At 50.0% G+C, this 23,374-nt stretch overlaps 1 protein-coding gene across 21 annotated transcripts; it reads left to right on the top strand.

Annotated features, from left to right (window-relative positions):
• The first annotated feature begins 7,778 nt into the window (after positions 1–7,778).
• On the top strand, positions 7,779–22,706 carry THEM4 (thioesterase superfamily member 4). Of its 21 annotated transcripts, none has more exons than XM_084824126.1 (8): positions 7,779–8,055; positions 8,932–9,140; positions 9,657–9,954; positions 11,426–11,585; positions 13,226–13,391; positions 16,646–16,756; positions 17,255–17,379; positions 20,571–22,706. In XM_084824126.1, exons 3-8 carry the CDS (start codon positions 9,823–9,825, stop codon positions 20,654–20,656), a joined length of 780 nt encoding a protein of 259 aa, XP_084680252.1. In that variant the 5' UTR covers positions 7,779–8,055; positions 8,932–9,140; positions 9,657–9,822; the 3' UTR covers positions 20,657–22,706. The 21 variants fall into 21 exon arrangements, with proteins under 21 accessions (XP_084680252.1, XP_084680247.1, XP_084680259.1 ...); XM_084824121.1 differs by having other exon boundaries at positions 7,995–8,210; XM_084824133.1 differs by having other exon boundaries at positions 7,999–8,055; positions 9,749–9,954.
• The last annotated feature ends 668 nt before the right edge of the window (positions 22,707–23,374 follow it).

The raw sequence follows: 23,374 nt of genomic DNA on the forward strand, positions 1-23,374 counted from the left end.
ACACACGGCCACCATAAATGAAGGTTGGAGAAGGTGTTCTCCCAGTGCTTCACTCTCCGAAGGGCCTCAGTAACCAAGTGACTGGTTTGAATTGCCTTTTTTTCTCTTCTTTTTTTAAAGGAAAACCCTTCCTGTGAGTAAGGCCCTGACTCATTCCTGCCGAACAGTAAACCACAGAGGTTTGTGACGAGGAAAAAACAGTCACATCGTACAGCCGGCCCTGTACCGCAGTGGGGAGAGAGAGAGAATGAGGGAGAGAATAGAAGGCAGTCGGGATGTCCAAATCTGTCAATTTGAGTTTCCCTCAATTTCTCCTTTTTCCCACCTGCAGTTCGCTCCATCACATTTCTGTGTGCTGGGAAAGGCCTGTTCCTGCGTTGGTCTGGGATTCCGGTTTTTGGTGGCTCTTTTTTCACATCTGTATGGAAATCTATATGGCCCTGCTTTCCTTATAGGGAAAATATAGGGGAAATTATAGGAAAAATTATTCCCTTTGCTTATAGGGAAAATTTCCATATAGGGCACCTTCCACCTAGATGGTTGCTGCCCCTGGAGTTATTTCTGCTGTTTGGACATGTAATATTTCTCCGTTGTTTGACTGTAGTATCGTTACTAATCCCTGGCTTGTTTAATCCTGCTGTGGGTTTATAATGCGAGACGTCCGTGTGCGTACGGTCATTCAAGCCGTGCTATTATTTGGAACTGTACATTATTTTGCAACGGCATATCCTATTGTGTAAAATCTCCGGCGTTGTTGTCAGCCGCGTTGGCAAAGCGGCGTACAAATAAACTGGTGATAATGACGATTTTGTGTGTGTGTGTGCGCGTCTCGTAGTGTTCACATTTCTGTGTGCTGGGAAAGGCTGGCATGCTGCCCGAAGGCGATGCCGAGAGCCATTTGGGGCTGCATGAAGAGAAGCATAGCTGCCAAATCACGGGAAGCGATTCCCCTCTGCTCAGTGTCCAGTTCTAGGCGCTGCTCTTTAAGAAGGATGCAGACAAGCTGGAGAGGGTTCAGAGGAGGGCAACAAAGATGATCAGGGGACTGGAAACAAAGCCCTATGAAGAGAGACTGAAAGAACTGGGCATGTTCAGCCTTGAGAAGACTGAGGGGAGATGGGATAGCGCTCTTCAAGGACTTGAAAGGCTGTCCCAGAGAGGAAGGCCAGGATCTCTTCTCCATCATCCCAGAGTGCAGGACACGGAATAATGGGCTCAAGTGACAGGAAGCCAGATTCCGGCTGAACATCAGGAAAAACGCCCTGACAGTTAGAGCAATACGACAATGGAGCCCATTACCGAGGGAGGTGGTGGGCTCTCCCACACTGGAGGTATTCAAGATGAGGCTGGACGGCCACCTCTCAGGGGTACTTTGCCTTGGATACCTGCATTGAGCAGGGGGTTGGACTAGATGGTCTTACAGGCTCCTTCCAACCGTGCTGTTCTATGATTCTATAGGGATGTTTTGCCTTGGATACCTGTGTTGAGCAGGGGGTTGGACTAGATGGCCTTACAGACCCCTTCCAACCCTGCTATTCTACGACTCTATAGGGATGTTTTGCCTTGGATACCTGTGTTGAGCAGGGGGTTGGACTAGATGGTCTTACAGACCCCTTCCAACCCTGCTATTCCATGATTCTGTGATTCTATGATTCTGTGTCTAAGGGGCGAGGCTTACGAAGTTATCCTCGGTATGAGACAGGCAGTAAAGCCAGCCTTGGGTATATCAGCAGGCCCTGTGGACCGGGGCCAAGAAGGATTCAGCCCAGAAGGAGTCTGGTGGATCTTCCTGGGTTTGGGAGTTGAATTCCAGCCTCGGGTGGGTGATAAACAAAAACGAAAAAAAAGAAGTCACATTTCCCGTGCCTGTCGGACTGCGTTCTGCCCCGACTGCATTCCGGACTCGCAGTCCACTTTCCCGGCGCCTCCCCAAAACGGCTTGCCACGCCGGGGAGATAATTCACATTTTCCAGCGGGGAAAGCAAAGCCTCGCCCGGGACCCTGGGTCAGGCACCGGCGTCGCCTTGAAGACAATCGAAGCAGGAATGCTCCCCCAAGGATGTCGGGCTCCTAGGTGAGCGCGGGGCCGGGATGGCCTCTGGACTGCCCACCCGCAAGGATCTCAGCTCTGCTCTCCATAGGGGGCTGCAATGTTTCCTTCGGGCGTGGCAAACCTCAGGTAGCCACACCCCCTTCCTTCTGCCCCACCCCTTTCCCTCAAACCACGGGTAGTTTTTATCCCAGCTTTTGTGCATTCCCCACCCCCCATTCTAAATTGCTGAAATGCCTCTCCTAAGGCTTAGTCATGGGCAATAACAGCTTTAAACTAAAGTGCGCTGGCATTTTTAGTCTTTGTGGCTCCACCCCTTTTTGCCTTTGGCTGGGGAATGCTGGGAGTTGTAGGACTTTTGCTGGCAGGCTGACTGGGGAATGCTGGGAGCTGAAGGACTTTTTTCTGGCAGGCTGGCTGGGGAATGCTGGGAATTGTAGGACTTTCTTCTGGCTGGCTGACCTGCTAGGGAATGCTGGGATTTGTAGGACTTACATGGCTGGCTGGGGAATGCTGGGAGTTGAAAGACTTTTTTCTGGCTGGCTGGGGAATGCTGGGAGTTGTAGGACTTTTTTCTGGCTGGCTGGGGAATGCTGGGAGTTGTAGGACTTTTTTCTGGCTGGCTGGGGAATGCTGGGAGTTTTAGGACATTTTTTCTGGCTGGCTGAGGAATGCTGGGAGTTGTAGGACTTGCATAGCTGGCTGGGGAATGCTGGGAGTTTTAGGACTTTTTTTCTGGCTGGCTGAGGAATGCTGGGAGTTGTAGGACTTTTTTCTGGCTGGCTGGGGAATGCTGGGAGTTGAAGGACTTTGGCCCCAGCAAAGACTACAAGCACTCCTCCGAAACCCCTCTGGCTGAAAGAGGATCGACACCCCTGACTTGGGGTGTGCTTAATTCGAGCTATCTTTCTCTGTTCCTCTCCCCACGGTCGCGTTAACAGGCTCTCTATCCTCCTGCCTCAGGGAGTGGAGACTCTCCTCCACCCTTCCCCAATCCGCTGCCCTCCAGATGTGTTGGACTTCAGCTCCCATCAGCCACAGCCAAGCATGGCTAACGGTCGGGAATTCTGGGAGCTGTTGTCCAAAACATCCAGAGGGGCCCCGGTTGAGGAAGGCTGCATCCCTTCCACCACCACCCTAATCATCCATCAACTCGGCCGGGGAAGAAAAGGCCCCGGCCGTATCTTCCGGACCTGCTCGTTTTTGCTGCGTAGGAACTGCAGCCAAGGAAACGAGGTCCTCGGCCAGTTCCTTGCTTCACTTCGGGGGGCTGCAGTGTCGCTTGTGCAGCGTTACGGAGAGGACAACATTCCTCTCTGTCCAAGATCTGCTTCCGGGATGCAGAACCTCTCTCAGCCCAAGGCCTGAATTCCATTTTGGGAAATCCCTCGGGGGCCGCACTGCAGTGGTGGGCGAGGCTGGAGGCCAAGGGCCAGGCCCCACACTACCAGCCTTTTTTAGCGTAAAGCTCTTCCTGCCAGGAACTCAGCCTTCAGCGAGGCATATCAACCTTTTGGAATCGGGGCGCGGTGGGGCAGGGGGGAGAAATTCCACAAATGTTGGAAACCACAAAAAGATCAGTGGTTGGGGGAAAGGGCAGAGGCCAAGGGAAGGAGTGCGGCCTTCTGGGGAACGGGGAGGGGGGCAGATTTGAAGTTCTGCACCCCTGATGTGGTTCACACACACACACACACACGTGCCAAAATAGTGCGTCAACAACAGGGCCGGGTTTATGCCACAGTTCCACATAAGGAGAGCAAAAACGGTCACGGAACGCGGTGTGGGGCACAGAATCCGGCTTCCTGAACTTCTCTTGAACTTTCAAGTTTCTAGACCTTATGATCGTAACAATCACCTTGAAGGATCTGTGCGGGAGCTTGGAGAAAAATCTCAGCCGCTGGAGGGGATGGCTAAACCAGATTTCAGCGGGAAGAGCTGCGGGGCGGCTGTGGTAGCCTGTCTTAGCTTCTGTCCCCTCCTTCCTCACACGAGCAGCAGGGGGAGGATAAATGACGCAAAAGAAAGGGACAGCGTGCACATTTTTGGCATTCTCATGTTTCGCGCAGGTTGCACAGTGCGGCTTTTGTCATTGCAGAGTTTGGCGTAGAATTCTGAAATTGGTGTATGTGAGTGTATCTATCTATCTAAATACACACACATAATAATTTAGGTGTATTAAAATAATATACATATATGTATGGGGGGGGGGGAGAGAGAGAGAGAGAGAGAGCACCTATTATAAACATCACCGGAAGGGGAAAACATTCCAAACCTTTCCAAATATCAGCCATGGAGAGGGAAATCCTCAGCTGTCGCTTTTTGCTCTTTATGTGGTTGTAACGGCACAGGGAGTGAGCCTCTGTCCATTTAAAGAAAAATGAAAACGTTGCAAACTTTGCAAGGGAAAGCCACTTTGACTGCCGCAATGGCAGCGGGGTGGGAGGTTTGCTTTTCAGCACCGGCTTGGAACTCCCATCACACCCAATGTCTAACCGTAACCTGGTTAAACTTGGGTCAGCTTGGCCAAATATTCAGTAGCTGAACGCTCTCTCAGCCTCATCCCTTCACCACCCCACTAAAAATCTCCAGTACATCAGCATCAACAATACAGGGGCTCATCATATTGACTCACGTTACCCGACTGTTGTGAGGGTGTCCAAAAGAACAAATGTGAAACATTTCTGAACGTTCCAAAATGCTCCCCACAGGCCTCACACACACACACGTTATTTGTACAGAATTCCTAGGTTCCACACAGGGAACAGGTTTCCTGTGGCTTTAAGATCTGCACGGGATTGTGGAGAATTTGGGCAGGTTCCGCTTCTCCCATCACAGTGCTACAGGGATGGAGAGAAGCGAAACCTCCTGACATTTTCCGTTTGGTGCGGTAAGGGCTGGATCCATGCATGGGAACAGGGCTGGGCAGGGGAGGGGGAAGAAACATTTACATTCCCTGTAATACTTAGGAGTAACATTACATTGGAGGCTCTGTGGGAAATTAAAATTGCACTCAGGCAACGGAAAAATTGAAAAACAGAGCAGCAACCCCCTGGGGGCGAGGGGGGATCTATAAAGATGTCAGCAGTTGTCCCGGCAAGAGCCCACAGGTACCAGGTCCTGCCCCCAGTGTGGTGATCAGAAGGGCAGGAAACCTGTTCTCAGTTGAATCAGGCAGCCTACAACAGAGTCATACTTTTCCCATCTGAGATCAGAGCCCTAATTCTGCCTGAAAGACTGAGCTTCTGCCACTTCAGGTGATGGTGGTGGGGTTCATATGAGTGAACGCTCCTCTATTTTTATTTTATGTTTTATCCCTCATCATAGAAAGCCAGCATGCCAGGCTTTTAGCTTAAAGTTGTACCTGACATGCTAATTTTCTATATGCAGGGACGTAGTTCTCTGTTTGTTTCTTGCATGGGGAAGCATTCCATCATGCCACCCCCACTGCCATCAGTCTGAATACTTGGGGATACGTGGCTCAACAACGCTACAAGCGAGAAGGATCTTGGAATTGTTGTCGATTGCAAGCTGAAGATGAGCCAACCGTGTGATGTGGCTGCAAAAAAGGCCAATGCCCTTTTGGGCTGCATTCATAGAAGCATAGCTTCCAAATCCCAGGAAGTACCAGTTCCCCTCTACTCAGCACTGCTTAGGCCTCATACGCAGTCCTGTGTCCAGTTCTGGGCGCCACATTTCAAGAAGGATGCAGACAAGCTGGAGAGGGTTCAGAGGAGGGCAACGAGGATGATCAGGGGACTGAAAACAAAGCCCCGTGAGGAGAGACGGAAAGAACTGGGCATGTTTAGCCTTGAGAAGACTGAGGAGAGATAGGATAGCACTCTTCAAGGACTTGAAAGGTTGTCCCAGAGAGGAAGGCCAGGATCTCTTCTCCATCATCCCAGAATGCAGGACACAGAATAATTGGTTCAAGTCACAGGAAGCCGGATTCCGGCTGAACATCAGGAAAAATGTCCTGACTGTTAGAGCAATACGACAATGGAACCCATGACCTAGGGAGGCGGTGGGCTCTCCCACACTTGAGGCGTTCAAGACGAGGCTGGACAGCCATCTGTCTGGGATGCTCTGACTTGGATTCCTGCACTGAGCAGAGGGTTGGACTTGATGGTCTTACGGGCCCCTTCCAACCCTACTATTCTATGATTCTATGAAGCGGTACAGCCCACGGAGAGATCTAAGCCAGAGAGCTGCAGGCATAAATTCGCCACACGCCGCATTTTTCTTTTTCTTTCAATTATTCATGGGGTAAAGTTTCGTGCCGCTGTTACACAGCGTTCCTGTTCTTTTTTCTTTGTCAGCATTTGATCACGTTTCTTCGGCCTAATGGAGACAGAGGCTTTTTGCCATCCGCCCTGAAAGCACTGCAAATCATTGCCAGAGACCCATAGTTGGCACAGGATGCCACCCCGGCTGTCTGGAGGCCGCGGGACAGTGGCTAGTCCGCTTGCTCCCTCTTGCGTCGGAAGGCAGCTGGAAACAAACCCCGCCTCGGAAACAGCGTGGAAGGAAGTCTCTGCGTCAGCCTTCCCCCAACCCGGTCGCACTCCAAATGTTTTGGATTTCAACTCCCATCAGCCCCAGGTAGTATGGCCCAATGTCAGGAATGTTGGGAGCTGTCATCCGAAACATTTGGAGGCCCCCAGGTTTGGGACGGCTGGAGACAAGAGACCTGGTGTTTTTTCAGAAACAAAGTTTGCTCCCAGCCATGGCTGTGCTGGTTGGGGCGAATGGGAGTCGGAGTTGAAAGCATCCGGACGGTACCAGCCGGGTTCGGGAAGGCTGCATCACATGAATGCAACCGGGAGGCCCAGTTTCCCTCTGCGATGGAAAGGCATTCTGAACATGCTCAGGGACACTTCGCACTCAGCTTTATTTTATTTATTTTTCAAAGGACGTACGTTCTGGGGGGGGGTGGAATTCTGCATATGCTCAGAGGCACAGAGCCCATCGCCCCAGATGCTGACATCACCTGTGTTTGGAGCAGGGGACGTGTTTTCCCTTTCTGCACGCTCCACCAGATTTTCATCCCACTACCAGAATCAATAATATATATGAAAGTGATAACGGCACAGGGAAATTGCACCTTGAATTTTTAAGGGAAATAATAATAATAATATTTTTTTTAATAATTATTTAAATTAGAGTCACTAATTTAAATTAGTGACGCAGAGTCACTCTGGTATATCAGAACGTTTATAGACAAGAAAGATTCAGTGCCTCTGAGCGTATGCAGAGTGCCCCGCCAAAAACTCAGAGCCTGCTTTACGGCGCAGATTGTCAGCATCCCCGCCCAACTAGCCAGAGCCGCCCACTGGGATTTGACTGGCACTCCTCTGGACCAATCAGATGCACGTATTGCTTAGAAAAGCCGTTAAACTGAGTGGCATTCGATTTGTCCAGTCACAATCACGGATGGAGGAAAAGAAAGGGAAATGTTAGACTGGCGCTCATCTAGTCCAATGAAAAGTAAGAATTACTCAGAAAAGGCTTAAGCTCTTCCTCCTCTGGCTCAACCCTTGCCCAATCAGATTGCTACAATTGTGGGTGGGCAGCCGACACGCCTTTGATTGACAGTTCTGTTTCCCAATCAGAGTCAGGTATTAGCGCGGGGGGGGAATGAAGGTTGGAAAATGAATCTAGGAGGCATCTTATTGGAGTCTATACTTTGATTGACAGAGCCCAGAGCTAATCAAAGGGCGTGTTTGCGTGTGAGGGGGAAATACCAAGAGTGAAGCGCAATGGTGTTTTTTTTTTAAGCGTAAATATCAGGAAATATAGAACTTCAAAGGCGACGAATTGGCGTTGGGCGTGGCTTGCCTCGCCGCGTCCGTCGCCCCCTTGCCATGGTGATGAAAGGGGAGGAGAGGAAGCGGGCGAAAAGCTGGCGCACGCGCACAGCGTCGAAGAGGAAGTCAGAGAGCAGCTCGCGCACGCGCAGAGCGTCAGAGGGGGTGACGGCGAGAAGCTCGCGCAGAGCGTCAGAGAAGGTGACGGCGAGAGGCTCGCGCACGCGCAGAGCGTCAGAGGGGGGAACGGAGAGAGGCTCGCGCACGCGCAGAGGGGAGTGACGGAGAGAGGCTCGCGCACGCACAGAGCGCCAGAGGGGGCGACGGCGAGAAGCTCGCGCAGAGCGTCAGAGAAGGTGACGGCGAGAGGCTCACGCACGCGCAGAGCGTCAGGGGGGGAGACGGCGAGAAGCTCGCGCACGCGCAGAGCGTCAGAGGGGGAGGCGGCGAGAGGCTCGCGCACGCGCAGAGCGTCAGAGGGGGGAGACGGCGAGTGGCTCGCGCACGCGCAGAGCGTCAGAGGGGGAGGTGGCGAGAGGCTCGCGCACGCGCAGAGCGTCAGAGGGGGAGGCGGCGAGAGGCTCGCGCACGCGCAGAGCGTCGACGCCGGCTCCGCCTCGAGGATTCTGATCCCTCGGAGAGCCAGAGAAAGCGTCTTGGCGTGACGTCACGCAGTCGAGCGGAGGGAGGGGTGGGAGGGAGTGCGCGCATGCGCAAAAGCCGGCAAGCCGTTGCCGGAGGGAGCCGGAAGCGGTTACGGCTCCCAGCTGACGTCACCGGAAGCCAGCCGGCGGCTCTTCAGTCCTGTGTGAGGCAGAGGAGGAAAAGGGAGCGAGGGCCGGGAGGGGAGAGGAAGTCGGGGCTGAGCGGGTGAGGCCCCCCGGCAGCCCCACCGGGGTCAGAGGTCACCGAAGACGGGGGAGGTCACCCTGGGGGTCACCCTGGAGGTCACGCGAGGCGACAGCCGTAGGGCTGGCTGGGGAATGCTGGGGCTGTAGGACTTGCGTGCCCGGCTGGGGATGCTGGGAGGCCTGGGACATTTCCCCCCATCTAACCGTCCACAGGATTGTGCCGCAGGTCACTGGTCGGTGCTGCAGGTATTGAACTCCACCCGCCATCCTGGAGTGAAGAAGCCGCTCCCCCCGCTCTGAAGTGATAGAGGCCGGCTGCAACTCCCGCCTGCCTTTCCTTGGACGAAACGGGCAGGTTCCTGGGTAGGCCGACAGATGAAGTAAAGAGACCCGGGATGCGCAGCTGTTCAGAGCACAATCTGCCGGCGGAGGAAGGTGATTTTCCGCCGCCTGGAGAGGGACCTCGCATTTTGATCGTTCTCTTCCGTCTAACTACTAGGCGATGTTGCACAATTAGGCTTAAGTTTACTTTTTACCTAATATACCCCCTAAAATGGAACTACAGCTATGCTAAGGTAAAGACGTCCATGTTTCTCTCCTCTGCCTAGCCAAGAGCGTACGTGCTTTGCCCAAGGCAAGAAACAGACCTGGGTTTGCAGCCGGCCTTTACAATTTCAGAAGTGGGGGTCAGTCATTGCTCCTTTGTCCTAGAATACTAGGTGGAATCTGATCAGCATCTACCAGGGACTAATCCATTCAGCCTGCATTCTCCATCTTGAGAACCCATGGCCACAATATCTAGTCTAATCTTTGTGCTTTTTTTATTATTTGGTTTTAACCCCCCCACCACCTCATTTGGTGTCTTACAAGTCTGACTTTGGAATAACGTGGGTAGGAGTTCCTCTGAGACGTGTGATACTCAGTTGCGGAGAATATTTTGTTTCCTTGCAGAACTTCTTGCCAGTTCGCAGTTCCTGTGCAAAAGCCTGACTGGGCTGCTTTTCCTTGGTGGCTGTGACCTCCTATATCCGTGTTCCTTCTAGCTGCATCATAACCAGCAAGAACAGCTGAAGCCTGTCCTATTCCTGAGGGCCGTGCAGCTTCTACTGTGCAGGCCATGTTGAGGAGCTGTCGTTGGCTGACAAAGGGGCTCGCTCGCTGGACGGCCCCCAGAGATGTTTCGCAGGCAGTAGCAGCATCTGAGGAGACCTTGCAGCGTTCCTCCCGCACACCGTTACGGAATGCCGCGGTGAGTATTGGGAGCGCTGGAAAAAGAAGTGCCACTTTTCCTAATGAAACCTAAGATCTTCTTCCTTGGTTTTGAGAAGAACTTTCTTTTGTCTCTTGTGAACTTCCCGCCCTCAGTTTCATTTATGTTCTTGTCACAGGGTTACTTTGCCCACAGCACAGTGGAAGTGTTGATACTGAGGCAGGCATTCAGACCATTTAAGTGTGGGTTTCACTGACAGTTACCCATGGTTAACAGCGGGCAGAGTGTTAATTGGGGGGCCAATGAAACCAAAGCCCTGCTCAACTGAGGTCTGAGGTGAATGCAGTTAGGGCTGGCAAGTCCTCACAAAGTGATGGACACAAAATGAATGAAACAGCAGTACGCTAGGCAGGGCGCATAAGATGCAGCAAATAGGTGTATGAGAAAACTACTTCCCACCCATTCCCAACTGTTATTCCATGCTCCCTTCAACGCCCTCTCCCACTTAGTTTAACATTCCACACTCCAACCAGTCACCTGTTCCCTCTTTGTCAAGTGCAAACCCCGAACATAACAAAAACGGATTGGCCGTTCAAGGCAGACGGAAGGAAGCACTTCTTCACTGAGTGCATAACTCCTTTATGGAATTCACTGCCATAAGATTGTTTGTTTGTTTGTTTGTTTGTTTATTGCATTGATATCCCACCTTTTTTCATCTTGCAAGGAACCCAAGGCGGCTTACATTATCCTCCTCTCCGTTTTATCCTCACAACAACAACCCTGTGAGGTAGGTTGGGCTGAGCGTCTGTGACTGGCCCAAAGTCACCCAGTGAGCTTCCATGGCCAAGTGGGGACTAGAACCCAAATCTCCCAGCTCCCAGTCCATCACTCTCACCACTACACTATACTGGCTCTCAATTTAAATATTTCACATGTAATAACAGCCAGGAGCTTATATGTTTGTGTTGTGTTTCCTTTTTTTTTAAAGGAGTAGATAAAATTATTTTAGGAAGAGAGGACTACTGACGGGTAGAAGTGATGCTAACTACATAGAGCTTCCATGGTTAGAGGCAGTGTACCTCTGAATGGATACTAAGGCCAAGCACCAGGGGAGGGCCCTTGTCCTTGTGTAGTTTCATGCCGTGGTCAGGTTGGCCAATGTAGGAAGGAAGACAGTGGGGCAAATGGACATCTGTGTCTCTTGTAAGGGGTCATCTGTCTTCATTTCTGAATGAAAACCTGATGTACGTTTCAAAAAAAATCCTGACCAAAAGTGAGAAAAGGCTCCGAATGTCTGGTCAACCAGCTGTGTCCAAATCCTCTGATGCTGTCTAGGAGTTTTGGAATACATCAGAGCCTCTAGAAAGGAGGCAGGCTGCAACACGTCTCTGGCAGGAAAGGTAGCTGGTGCCAGGTCAGGCTTTGCTGTGGTGGAGCCTGGATCCTGTTGCTCCTCCACGTCCACCTTCCGTGGCCTCTCTCACGTTCATGCTCTACCTTCATTCTCCAGGTCTCGTCTTCTCAGACTGAGAAGGCAAAGGACTGCGCCCTCCCCAACTCCAGCTGGAGCCAGGACATGCTGAGTCAGTTCAACAGATTCACAGAGATGGCAGAAGACGGGACATGGAGAAAGCTGCCTTCTTACAGGCATCTTTTGGAACATATTCCAGGCAAGGGAGGTCTTGCTTTTAAAGTGGTGATTATTTTTATTAGTGCTGTGCACTGCTTCAGCCCGAGGTGAAGTGGAGGGGGCGCTTTGGCACCCCCACCCAGCCACGCTGGCACCTCCAGGTCCTTACCTGAGCTGCCCATCACCTCCATCGTTGCAGCCGCCACTGCCGTCGCCGCTTGCTCTTGAGGTGTGGATGTGCGCCAGCTTTTACTGCAGGGAGTTGCCATTTTTTAAATGGTGACTTCCTGGAAGTTCCAGGAAGGTGCCATTTTAAAAATGGCAACTGCCTGCGATAAGAGCAGGCGCATGTCCACGCCTCAAGAGCTGGTGGTGGCAGGGATAGCGACAGAGGTGGCGGCAGCCCAGGTAAGGAGCTGGGGGTTTGCATGGGGGTGGCGGGGGGGGGCGCCTGAAGCAGGAGTCAGCCAGCCAAATCCCACTTCAGGGCCAAGTCGTGTCAGGGGCCCCCCAAATCAGCCTGAGCCGAATCGGGCCCACCTCCAAAGCCACAAAGCAGCTTCGGAGTCGGATCAAGGGGTAATTTTTCATTTAACACATTTTTATCCCACTTCTCAGCCAAAAAGTCTTCTGGGGTAGCTTACAGTCAGTCAATAAAAACAAGACAGTCCCTGCCTGCAGGCTTACAGTCTAAAAATACACACCATCAAAGGATAATTGGTGCAGGGGAGCAAGTGGTCTTTCAGCAGAGCTGGTGGAATGGTCCTATTTCCCTTCTTGTCTTCTGCTACAGCTTTTCTTCTTTTCCCCCTATTAAGAGCTTTGCATGACTCCCTCTCTTATCCTGAATTCCTACAAAAATAACTTAATTGGCCAAGACCATGGTTAGGATAAGATAGAAGCACAATTAAGGGCAGGCTTGTTTCTTGTTTAGTTTAGACTTCCTAGCTCTTCTCATTCTAGCACCTCAATGTTCATAATATATTAACTATTTCCCACTATCTGTCTTTATCCCCGGCCCCCAACCATCCAGGCTCAATTTTTAAAAAACCGTCTTGCACTGCTTTCGTATCTCTGTGCACCCTTCCAACATTGTGCTTGAGAGCATTGCTGGTTGAGTGTAAAGACTGTGGTGGGAGGTAGGGGTGGAGGCAGTCTCGTGTGGATGACAGACTTGAGCATTTTCACCCGGCTGTGTCTAAAGGAGCGGCAAAGCCCTTTCGTCCAGTTATCCTGAGACCAACTGCTGTGTTGACTCCTCTCCCAGAACAGTCTCGATCTCAGTGATTGCTCCAGCAGGTCACTGAAAGATCAGTTATGAAACTTTAAGCACTGGCACTTGAACGGCTTTCTTCGTCTTCCCTTCCCGTTCCCTCTGCGTAGTGTCTGTTACAGGGGTGAGCAACTTATCATGCAACACCCATCAGCAACACCTAGCCAGCTTAGCTAATGGTGAGGCATGATGGGAGTTATAGGATAAAACATTGCCCACCCCTGGGATTGTAAACCTGCAGCCAGCTAGTGTCTTGAGGGCAGGGGGATTAGTCTCTGTACAGCACAGAGAAAATTCCATGCACTTATAAGTGATAACAGACTGACAATAGAGCCACTGATACCAGCTTCATGAATCGGAGTAATCAAGAGGAACCTAGCCATTGTTTTTTACTGTTGCTCCCACAGAAACGATGAGGCAAGAGCATGAGCTGAAGGACAAAGGCACCCGTCACTTTCTCCGAAACATTGACATTGAAGGTGTGGGCTTTGAATACGCCATGTTCCTGAACCTGTTAGAGAAGAGGGTGGTGTGTTTGTTCCAACCAGGCCCCTATCTTGAGGGACCTCCGGGGTAAGACTTAGAAATCCTCGACTTCCTTGTTTGTAGAGACGCTTTGGTGTTTCCTGATGAGCTGCAACTCTGTGATGAGATTGCCTGAATCTAGATACTGTATGTCTGGGGTTTCCAGTGTTGTGCCCATGGGCACCAGTGTCTCCGCAGACACCTCTGTTGGTGCTCACCAGCCTTCCTGCCCCTCCCAACTTCAGTTGTATTTCCTATGACTTTTTAAAAATTACTTTAAAAAAACCTCTTTGAGATGGCCATGCTGCAAAGCCAAGTGCTGTTCTCCGGCGCCATCTTTATTTAGGTTCAGTGGGGTGTTTCTGTGTGTTGGAGCTCAGCCCCACCCACCCCAGTTACATTATATTGAAAGACTGGATCTGTACTCTCTGGCCAACAGAACTTGCTCTCCTACAGCCTGTGGTATTTTGCCCAGTTACAGCACCTCGCCTTCTTATCTGACATGTCTTAGGAATATACGAACTTGCAGAGCATTTGTACTTGCAGGTCTTAATCTTCTGCGAACAGCAGTACTCCAGGGCAGATTTTTAACGATCCCGCTTCATAGAATCATAGAATCATAGAATAGTAGGGTTGGAAGGGGCCTACAAGGCCATCGAGTCCAACCCCCTGCTCAATGCAGGAATCCAAGTCAGAGCATCCCTGACAAATGGCTGTCCAGCCTCGTCTTGAAGGCGTCCAGTGTGGGAGAGCCCACAGAGAAGATAGATTCTTCTAGTAGATTCCGCCCATCAGGTTCCTTTTATTCTTTGCTCCATTTATTTTGATACAGATGCTCTCGATGGGGCTACCAAGCTCCTCCTCCTGTATTTCTGTGCAGAGATATGTATTTTTCACATACAGTGCAACCCCGCCTCCCTTTCTGTTCCTCCTGTTCTTTTTGAACAAGTTATATCCTTCAACTGCTGTATTCCAGTCATGAGAGTCATCCCACCAAGTCTCAGTTATACCTATCAAGTCATAATTTCCCTCCTGTATTAAGAGTTCAAGTTCGTTCTGTTTGTTTCCCATACTCTGGGCATTAGTATATAGACATCGAAGACCATGTGCTTCATAGTCTGGCTTTCTTCCTACCTGTGTCTGAAGACTATTATTGGGCGCTATCAGAGCTGTTCTCTCCATTGCAGTGCATGCGCCTACGTCCATTGTTACCCCCAACATTACATCTCCCTTCCCCGTAGGATTCAGTTTAAAGCCCTCCTGATGAAGTTCTTCATGCTGTGGCCAAACACATTCTTCCCAGCCTTTGTGAGGTGCAACCCATCCCTAGCCAACAGCCCATCTTCCAGGAAGTATAGCCCGTGGTCCCAGAATCCAAATCTCTCTCGTCGGCACCACCTTCGTAGCCAGTCATTCACCCGGAGTATTTTTCGTTCCCTTTCTATCCCTCTTCTAACTACTGGAAGGATGGATGAGAAAACTATCTGGGCCCCAAAGTTCTTGAGTTTCCTTCCCAAAGCTTCCAAGTCTGACGTGATCTCTTCGTAGCTCCGCTTGGCGGTATCATTTGTTCCCACATGGATGAGAAGAAAGGGATACCTGTCAGTGGGCTTTATGAGTGCAGGCAACCTTTCAGTCACGTCTCTAATCTGTCCTCCCGGGAGACAACATACCTGGCGAGTCCACGGGTCTTCGCGACATACTTGGGTCTCGATCCCACGCAGCAAGGAGTCTCCCACTACTACCACTCTTCTCTTCTTCTTGTTGTAGGCCTGGGTTTCATCGCCTCTGTTTGACTGACCTTCAGCCTCTTGCTCACTCTCATGCAGGTTCCCCTGTGATTCTTCCTCTGCAGGCTGTCCTCCAGTCTCATCTGCAAGTACCTGGAATTGGTTCCACAGCTCCACCGCTTCCACTGGTGCAGAGTGGCGTCTAGTTCTTCTTCTCCTAACTGTCACCGTTTTCCAAGGAGTATCCTCTACTCCATTTTTCTTCACCTCAGCATTTCCCACTGCCTCATCTTGCTGTTGCTCTTCAAGCTTCTGGTCTGCCCTTTGCTGCTGTAGTTCCCCCATTCTGTCCAAGAACTCTTCGTGTTCTCTTATTCCCCGGAGGGTTGACAGTCGCCGCTCCAGTCCACTTACTTTTTCCTCCAGCAGCGTGATCAACTTGCACTTGTTGCAGGTGTAGGCCATGTTGTTCTCAGGCAAGAAAACAAACATTGCACACACCTTGCAGGTCACCACCACTGGAGAGTCTTGTCCTTCCATAGCCTCTTTTCCCTTTTTGTGTCTAGCTTTGTGATTGTTCTAGACTAGCCTGTGCCTGCTCCTCTACTCAGTAGAGGTTAAAAGCAGAGTCCCACTGGTGTGGAAGTGTGTGTTACAAGACAAATAAATGAAAAAAAGTTAGTAAAAAAAAAAATAAAAAAAAATGTTAGGGGCCTCCCCCTTGACCTCCCCTGCCGAACTCCCCTGGCCAACTCCTGTTTGCTCCCCCTGTTCGCTCCCCCTGTTCGCTCGCTCTCTGGGAGCTTGCCTGCTTCTGTAGTCCCTGGACCAGCTGGAGCAGCTTGCTCTGCTCTGCTCTGCTCAGCTGGGAGGCGGGAAACAGACTGCTTCAAAGCAGATGATGTCCATGTAAAGCAGGAGTCCCTGAAACTCTGACACTTGTGCTCTTATGTTGTGATTTTTACTCTAATTTGAGGTGTCATATAATTTATCTTCTGTTGACTGGCTTCCCAGGGCATCCCAATGAAAGACAGGTAATCAGTTGTCTTTCAGATAAGGTCCCACGTATCACTGAACAGGTGTCTAATTTCTTTCTAATCACCACGCGAACAAGAGCTCAGCTGCCTGACTGAAGAAAACTTCAGCTAAACTGAAGAAATTGTAGCTGGTGTCCTGATTTTGGTGTATTTGTCTTTGTATTTTAAACTGAATGGGTCTACGCGACCCATAATACAGGGGACTAGACGTTGCTCTTCCCTGTAAAATGCAGGGCTGGTGAAGGTGAGGGCCTCCCAGTGTTGGACTACAACTTCCATCCTCCTTCACCATTGGCTAGGGCTGATGGTCATTGAAGTCCAGTGTCCGGAGAGCGGGGAAATGCAGCTTCTCCCAAAGGGCAATCCGACGGCGCTTGGTGTCTCCCGCCAGCCCCAGCTCTTTATGCCTCTGAATCCAGCCGTGCCTTCCCCAAGTCCCACACCTGGGGACTCTGCATCATCTTTGCACACCGCCGCATTCACCTGTCCTTGGTTGCCTGATCCTCCTCCTCCTTTTGTATTTTTTGCTTTCCAGGTTTGCACACGGCGGTTCCATTGCCACCATTCTCGATGCCACTCTTGGGACGTGTGCTGTCTGCATTGCTGGCAGAGCCATGACCGCTAACCTCACCATCAACTATAAGCGGTAAGTGGGTCTTGGTAGGCCCTGAAAGCATAAGAACTGGAGTTCAGGAGTGGGGATTGATACGACCAAGGAGAAGCTGTTTATGGACTGTTCCCTGCCTCAGCTGCTCCAGGCCTTTGGGCTTGGTCCTTTACTTGACTCAAGGCCCTTAAGCCAAGTCGAAACCCAGTTGTGAGCAACCAGAGTCCTCTCAAGTCCGAAGGTAAACGCTTGTAAAATCTAGTAGTCATTGCGAACTTTGACTCCTCCTCAAGGCGTTCTTGGGCTTTTATTGGCTCCTAGCTTGATCCTCTGGGTAAGAACCCATCCATAACATCTCCTTGACCTTGGCCCTGTGCTTTCTCTGCTCCCAGTCCACTTTTCCTGCTTGATCCATCTTCTTTCACCCCAGCTGAGGAAAGGGGCTGGTGGTGGGGCAGGGGGTGGGGGGAAGAAGTGATGCTTTAGCTACAAAATGGGAAGCCATGTCTTATTGACGAGCATATGTCACCCTTTTAGGCCCATCCCCCTGGGCTCCGTAGTGGTCGTGGAGAGCAAACTGGACCGAATGGAAGGCAGGAAGCTGTTTGTAACAGGCCTAGTGCGGAGCATCGATGAGCAGACCCTCCATGCGGAGGCCACGGGTATGTGCTTGCTTGAGCCAGTTTGGGCAGCTCTAAGTGTCTGGCTCTGAAGGACTGGCATCCTAGGTGTGCTAAACTGATAGTCACAGGAGCCCAGATAGGTAGGCCTGAGACGTACGAGTCCAAGACCTTCTTCCTGAAGACGGGATCAGCTCTCGTAGGAATTCCTTGGCCACATGCTAAGGTTCCAACCTTCAATGCCGCTGCCTTCAGGAAACATTTCCCCTTGCTTTTAAGGGCAGAACTGTTTGCCTTCCATAGGTTCGTTTCTTGTGGCGTGCCCTGCTGCTGTGTGTTTCTTGGCCCTTCATAGCTGTTAGCAGGACAGTCATTAATACAGGAATCGCTCCATTCCACCCGTCAGCGGGCACTGAATGAGTGGTGGGTGGTGGGGTGGAACACTTGCCCTTTGGCCGCTCTTCAACTGCTCTGAGTACGAGCGAGTGGCATCCCTAAAAGCAGCCTTCCCTGACCTTGCTCCCAGATGTGCTGGTCTACAGTTCCCATTGTCCCAGCCCATCAGGGCATGCTGGCTGGGGATTGTGGGAGTTGTAGTCCAACCCTACTGGGGACTGGGTGAGGAAGGCGGCCTTAGATCACCTCTTCTATTAGGGGGATTCAAGTATCGTTTTATTGTGTCTCATACCAGCGTTCCAGAGGTGAGGTCTGAGAAGAGAGGAGGAAAAGGAGGGGAGGTCATAGATCATGACCCACCCACACTCCACCTGCATCCAGCAGCAACTAGAGGGCGATGGGTCAACAGTCACCGAAAGACAGGTCAAAGGGGGGGTAGCAGAAGGAGTTGGGGGTTACTTGGTTTACAAGAGCCCAGTGTAGTTTAGAGGCTAGAGCAGCCTTGCCCAAAGTGGTGCCCTCCAGATGGTTTGGCAACCTCCATCAGCCCCAGCCATTATGTGATGATGGGAGTTGTAGTCCAAAACGCCTGGAGAGCACCATGCTGGGGGAAGCTGCTTGAAGAGGGAATACTTTACTTTTTTGTCCTGAGAAAAGGGATGTGTAAAAACAGGGTGCAACGATGGTTATGAAATCTTCTAAGGGAGATGACCGAGGGGGGAGGCGGAACAAATTCAACACCACCTGAGCATGAATGCAAAACGCCATCCAAGTTCAAAGCTTAGACGTGCCATTAATTGCATGAATGCCATTTATTTAACAAAGGCAGAACATAACTCACTCTTGCGTAGGCCCAAGTCGCAAACTGTCTATTGACAGAGCAAGCAAGCAGGACTGAATAAGGAAATGAAAGTAAAATGCAAGAATAGTCTGAGGGCGGAGTGTTTAGTTCCGACACAATACAGCGAAGACTTCTAATTTTAACCCTGTCGTTTCTCGTTGCTACACAGTTAGTTATTTAAAATACTTCTATCCTGCTCCTCACCCAAAAAGGCTTCCAGAGCTGCTTATCTGCAATCAGTAGAATGAGAGACTTCTTGCTCACAGGCTTTTAGGGACTACAGCTCCCATCAGTCCCTGCCAGCATTGCCAATGGTTAGGGCTGAGAGAAGTTGTAGTCCCAAACATCTGGAGGGCGCAAGGTTGCGGAAAGCTGGTTTAACGATGGTCCTGATGGAAATCCCATCGCCACCAGCTGCTACTTGCGTCCGTACCAAAGGACGTGTCACTCCCAAAGCAAGTAACAGCTTCAGGGGGGCATTTTTCTCAGACCAGGGCAGGGAGCAAAGGGTTTAAACTCCCACCCTCCACACACACTGTGGTCCTGCTACCGCTCGAGGCGTCCCCATGGCTGCTGATTGTATTCCCTACAAACATGCACGTCAGTTGCCTTCACGGAGGTAACGTCGCATCTATTACATCCCTAGATGGTAGCCGCTCCTGATGGTTGTCTGGGGAGGGCGGAGGGGGCAGCCGACCCCCTCCGCTCGAGTGCAGGAGCTTGTGGGCTCAGGGCACCGGCTGTCCACTGGAGGGCGGCAAAGCGGCATCTGACGGGAAGCATTTCTATGAATCGCCTGCTGAGACAGATCTCTCTCTGTGGGGTGCAGAGCATAGCAGCCCAGCCTCTGAGCTGTGAGCCAAGAGGGCCCAGATCCAGATTTCACCTCTTCCATGCACAAAGTCCCACGTTCAGTCCCTAATCTCTCCAGTTCAACAGGTGTCCGGACTGACGGGGAAATAACTCCCTCTCCCACACACACTCCCCTCCAAAACTGGAACCTGAGAAAGCCCACTGCTGGTGAGCTTAGACCAGCTCTCCCTGACCTGGTGCCCTCCCGGCATGTTGGACTACAACTCCCATTATCCCCGGCTATAATTCAGGGTGATCAGATGTTTTATTTCCTAGCCTACCCCTCTTCCCAAAGGCAAGGAACAGGTTACAGTTCAGAGGTGAGACTTGCAAAATATTCAGTAAAATCCGATCGGTAGCCAAACAGAAATAGGCACCTGAAACTCCATACCTTAACAAGCTTAATCCCAGCTGCCTAAGCCTATCTGTACATAAGGCATGAATCTTTTTCTGAACCAAGCTGAAAAAACAGTTCGTATTCATAGGCACCATTTTTTCTTTTTTTGCGGGGGGGCGGGGAACAGAAGTGGAAGCAATCAAGGTGGGCGACCTTTATGGGCCACATGTGTACTTCTGTGCCTGTTAAACCATACCTCAAATTCCCCTAGGCTGTGCCCTGTCACTGATAAGATTCATTCTGTCCCTCTCTGCCCCCGACTGCAAAGCTGATAGAGGGAACCTTGCACAAGGAAGATTCCTGGATGCAAATCACTCTATATTTTTCCTCGAGCAAAGGTAAGAGTTGCATCCAGAACTCTGCCTCCTTTGGGCTCTTGCCCTACCAGCCGCTCGAATGTGGACCCCAACAGGCCTTGGCCAAGGTAATGCCTTGTTAGGAAAAACTTTCCCAGCCTAGCATCGGACTTTTGAGGTATCGGCTCCTTGCACAGGTTTCTGTAACGTCTTCCGATTCCTACAGGTGGTTTTGTGTGTATCGCCAATCCAGCTCCTAGCACTTTAATTTGCTGTTCATGCATAACACAATCAATGTTTCTTTGTGTGCCCCCCGCCTCCGAAGAATAGCTGATGGCCAGCTTGATCAAGCCATTGTCATCGGAGCCTCCCTCAACAGAGACCTAAAAATATGCCATTCAGCCAAGTTACACCGTTTCTTTTTCTCTTTCCCCCCTCTGCCTGTTTTTAGCTCTGTTCATCCAAGTGCAGTCAAAGAAACCCTTCAGCAACAAGCAGGTTCCGAGTAACCCTCCTGAGCCCCCCTGCGGAAGTTAGTTCTTCTCCTGAAACCAGTCGCCTCGACCGGAGCCAATCAGAGTCCCAGTCTAGATGCCTCCCTCTCTCCCATGCCGGGGCCAACAACCACAGAAGCATTTCACCCCTACTGAACAAGTTTTCCAGGCCTCTTTCACCCATTTGAACCCCAACCATGCCTCTCTTCCCATCCAGTATCCTCTGGTTGATGCTGTTGTTTTTGTTATTTTGGGAGTTATTTTTGTTACCCAGAGCGATCAGTGCTGGAGTTTCATACATCCAGCCTCTGTGCCACAGTGCTGCACTTTCAGAGGGTTATCTCTGGCCACTGCCAAGCAAAGCCAGCCTTCTTCAGCCATTCAAGGGTACCTACGTCTTCTTCAGAGCATCTCTCTCCCTTAGCGTTGCCAGCCCTCCTATCTCCTTGGCAACAAGCCTCTTCCCAGGCAGGGGAACCCTCCTTTGGCAGGGTGTGTAGATATTGTAATGCTGGAGAGATGGATCTCTTTTTATATACAAGATAGCCAGTTGTTTCAGAGAAAATTATTTAGGTCAAATAGGTTTTTTTTATATAGATAGATAGATATTTAGTATGCTGAGTTAATTTATGAAAAGTGGGATGGTACATTAGTATCTATGTGTGCACTCAAGTTAACTCTTTGCAGTGTGGTTACATCGCGAGCATGGAATAATGTGTGTTCCACAGTCCAGCTTCCAACAAGCCCAGGGCCACTTTGGACAGCAAGGAGGATCAAAAAACAGCAAGAAGGATCAAAAACACAGCTGTTTGAGCCAATTAAAAACAAAACAGTCAGCTGCAGTGTTAAATCCCTGATACATGTGTGTTCCCAATGGGTTTCAAGAGACTTCATCAAAAGCAATTACATTCTTCAAAGCTTCCAAGTGAGACTTGGAACTCTCTCCTCCAAACTCACTCACTGGAAAAGTTAGAAGCAGAAAGTTCCAAATATCATTGGAGCCTACAAACATCAAGCCTTTCTGTGGAGAAGAATATTTGACTTCACACCTGAGACTTTGGGATGTGGTTCTTCCAGGGCATTCTAGCCTTACTGGAAAAGCTGCCATATGAGTATTTTGCCAGTGCAGGAGCTGTTATGGTTGGTTTACAAGATGTGCTTTTGTAAAGAACTCGCATCATGAGGTGAGAAACTATTGTGAAATTCTTTTTTGTTTCCATGGTCTTAGAAATGCACCTCTTGAGCCTATCGAGAAGCAAAGGAGAAATATAACCAAGATGTAGTGAGGGAGAGGAGATAATTTTCAACAGAAGAAACTGCACTATCTTCTGTTTTAACAAATGAGCTTTTAAACAAAAGTAAATAGGGAAGGACTTCCTTCAAAAGAGCCACTTATATTTTTTTTTACTAACAGGCTATTATTTATATGCTGGATTGGTTAGTTCTGTGTTGGACAGGAGATTCCATTTGTGTGTGTGTACCTGAGAGCATATTTTTTTTATTGTTGTAATACCTTAGTATGTAATTTGAACCCCATAATACTTGCCTTCAGTGTGGACAGTGCCTATGATTTTAATCTTAGCTGGTGAATGCCTGCCTATGATTTTAATCTTAGCTGGTGAATGCCTCCCATCCACTCTGTCTAACACACTTTTGTGGTGGTGGCAGGGAAGATTCTCCCCACCCTTTTCCGCCTTCCCATTGATGTTTGGAACTCCACTATAACAGCATTGCAAGCACCTTGGTGCATGTTACTTTCCCAGGGCACCCAATATTCCAAATAAGGATATGGGTTGTCTTGGGAAATACTCTTTTCCCTAACTCCTGCTGTACCATCATTCCAGCCATTTGTGGGGTGGGGACAGAAACCTTGCCCCTTAACCACCACTTCCAGAGTAGCCAGCTCAGACTGATGGTTTGGGAGTTCACAGCAGGGTTGTGAGAAGCCCAGTTACAAATAAAACAGGAGTGTGGGTACATTTGCCCATCACTGCTTGGCTACCTGTTCATTCTAGCAACACGTCAAGTTTGACCTATGTATGTACAAACAGGGTTTCCTGAAATAAAGGTCTGGGGGTTTTGGAAGGAAAAAATGCTTGTGGGTTCTTTAAGAAGGAAAAACATCTTTCATTGCTTTCAGAATGCTGCGGAAGCAGTCAGGTCAACCACGTTTTGATCAGGCCTATTGTCTGGCTTAACTAGGGATGTGGTAGTGACTGGTGTCACTTTAGCAAAATGTGTCCAGCTTCTCTCAGAATTCCTTGGAGGTATTATTTCCCCCATTGATCTAAACTCCCCCCTCCCCCCCCCCCCGGTGCTGCTCTTACATCAAAACGGTACCAGAAGGAAGAATTAAAACATCTCCAGCACCTCTTCATAAAAGCAGCTGTGTAGGGCTGCCAATTCTGAATTTGTTTTTAAATCAGCAGGAGATTACGATAATGAAGGAGTTCTAGCATGTCTGGTTTGACCCTGAGAGATACTAGTGCCCTAACCCTAAAGGATTAAAGGATTAACAGCCTAAAGGCTGTTGTGTGTTCTGAGCCTCTTTTATATACTTTTTGGATGCTATAAAATATATTTAAACTGTTTTACTACAATTTATCTTTCTTTAAAGATAAAGATATTTAAGGGAGAAAAGATAGCGTTTCTCCCTTAAACTTCATATCTAAATGAGATTGAATTATTAATTTCATTTCTGTACCACCCAATAGCCGAAGCTCTCTGAGCAGTTCACAGCAATTCACAGATACAAACAGCA

The sequence above is a fragment of the Heloderma suspectum genome, chromosome 17 (genome assembly GCF_057233095.1).
Source record: "Heloderma suspectum isolate Gila_16-S chromosome 17, 16-S_ref, whole genome shotgun sequence".
NCBI lineage: Eukaryota > Metazoa > Chordata > Lepidosauria > Squamata > Helodermatidae > Heloderma > Heloderma suspectum.

Bases quoted from the DNA above. Each gene is read 5' to 3' on its own strand.
- THEM4 (XM_084824126.1), top strand. From the start codon at position 9,823: ATGTTGAGGAGCTGTCGTTGGCTGACAAAGGGGCTCGCTCGCTGGACG. The intron at 11,586-13,225 runs GCAAGGGAGGTC...TTGCTCCCACAG, and splicing joins TCTTTTGGAACATATTCCAG to AAACGATGAGGCAAGAGCAT. The intron at 13,392-16,645 runs GTAAGACTTAGA...TTTGCTTTCCAG, and splicing joins TATCTTGAGGGACCTCCGGG to GTTTGCACACGGCGGTTCCA.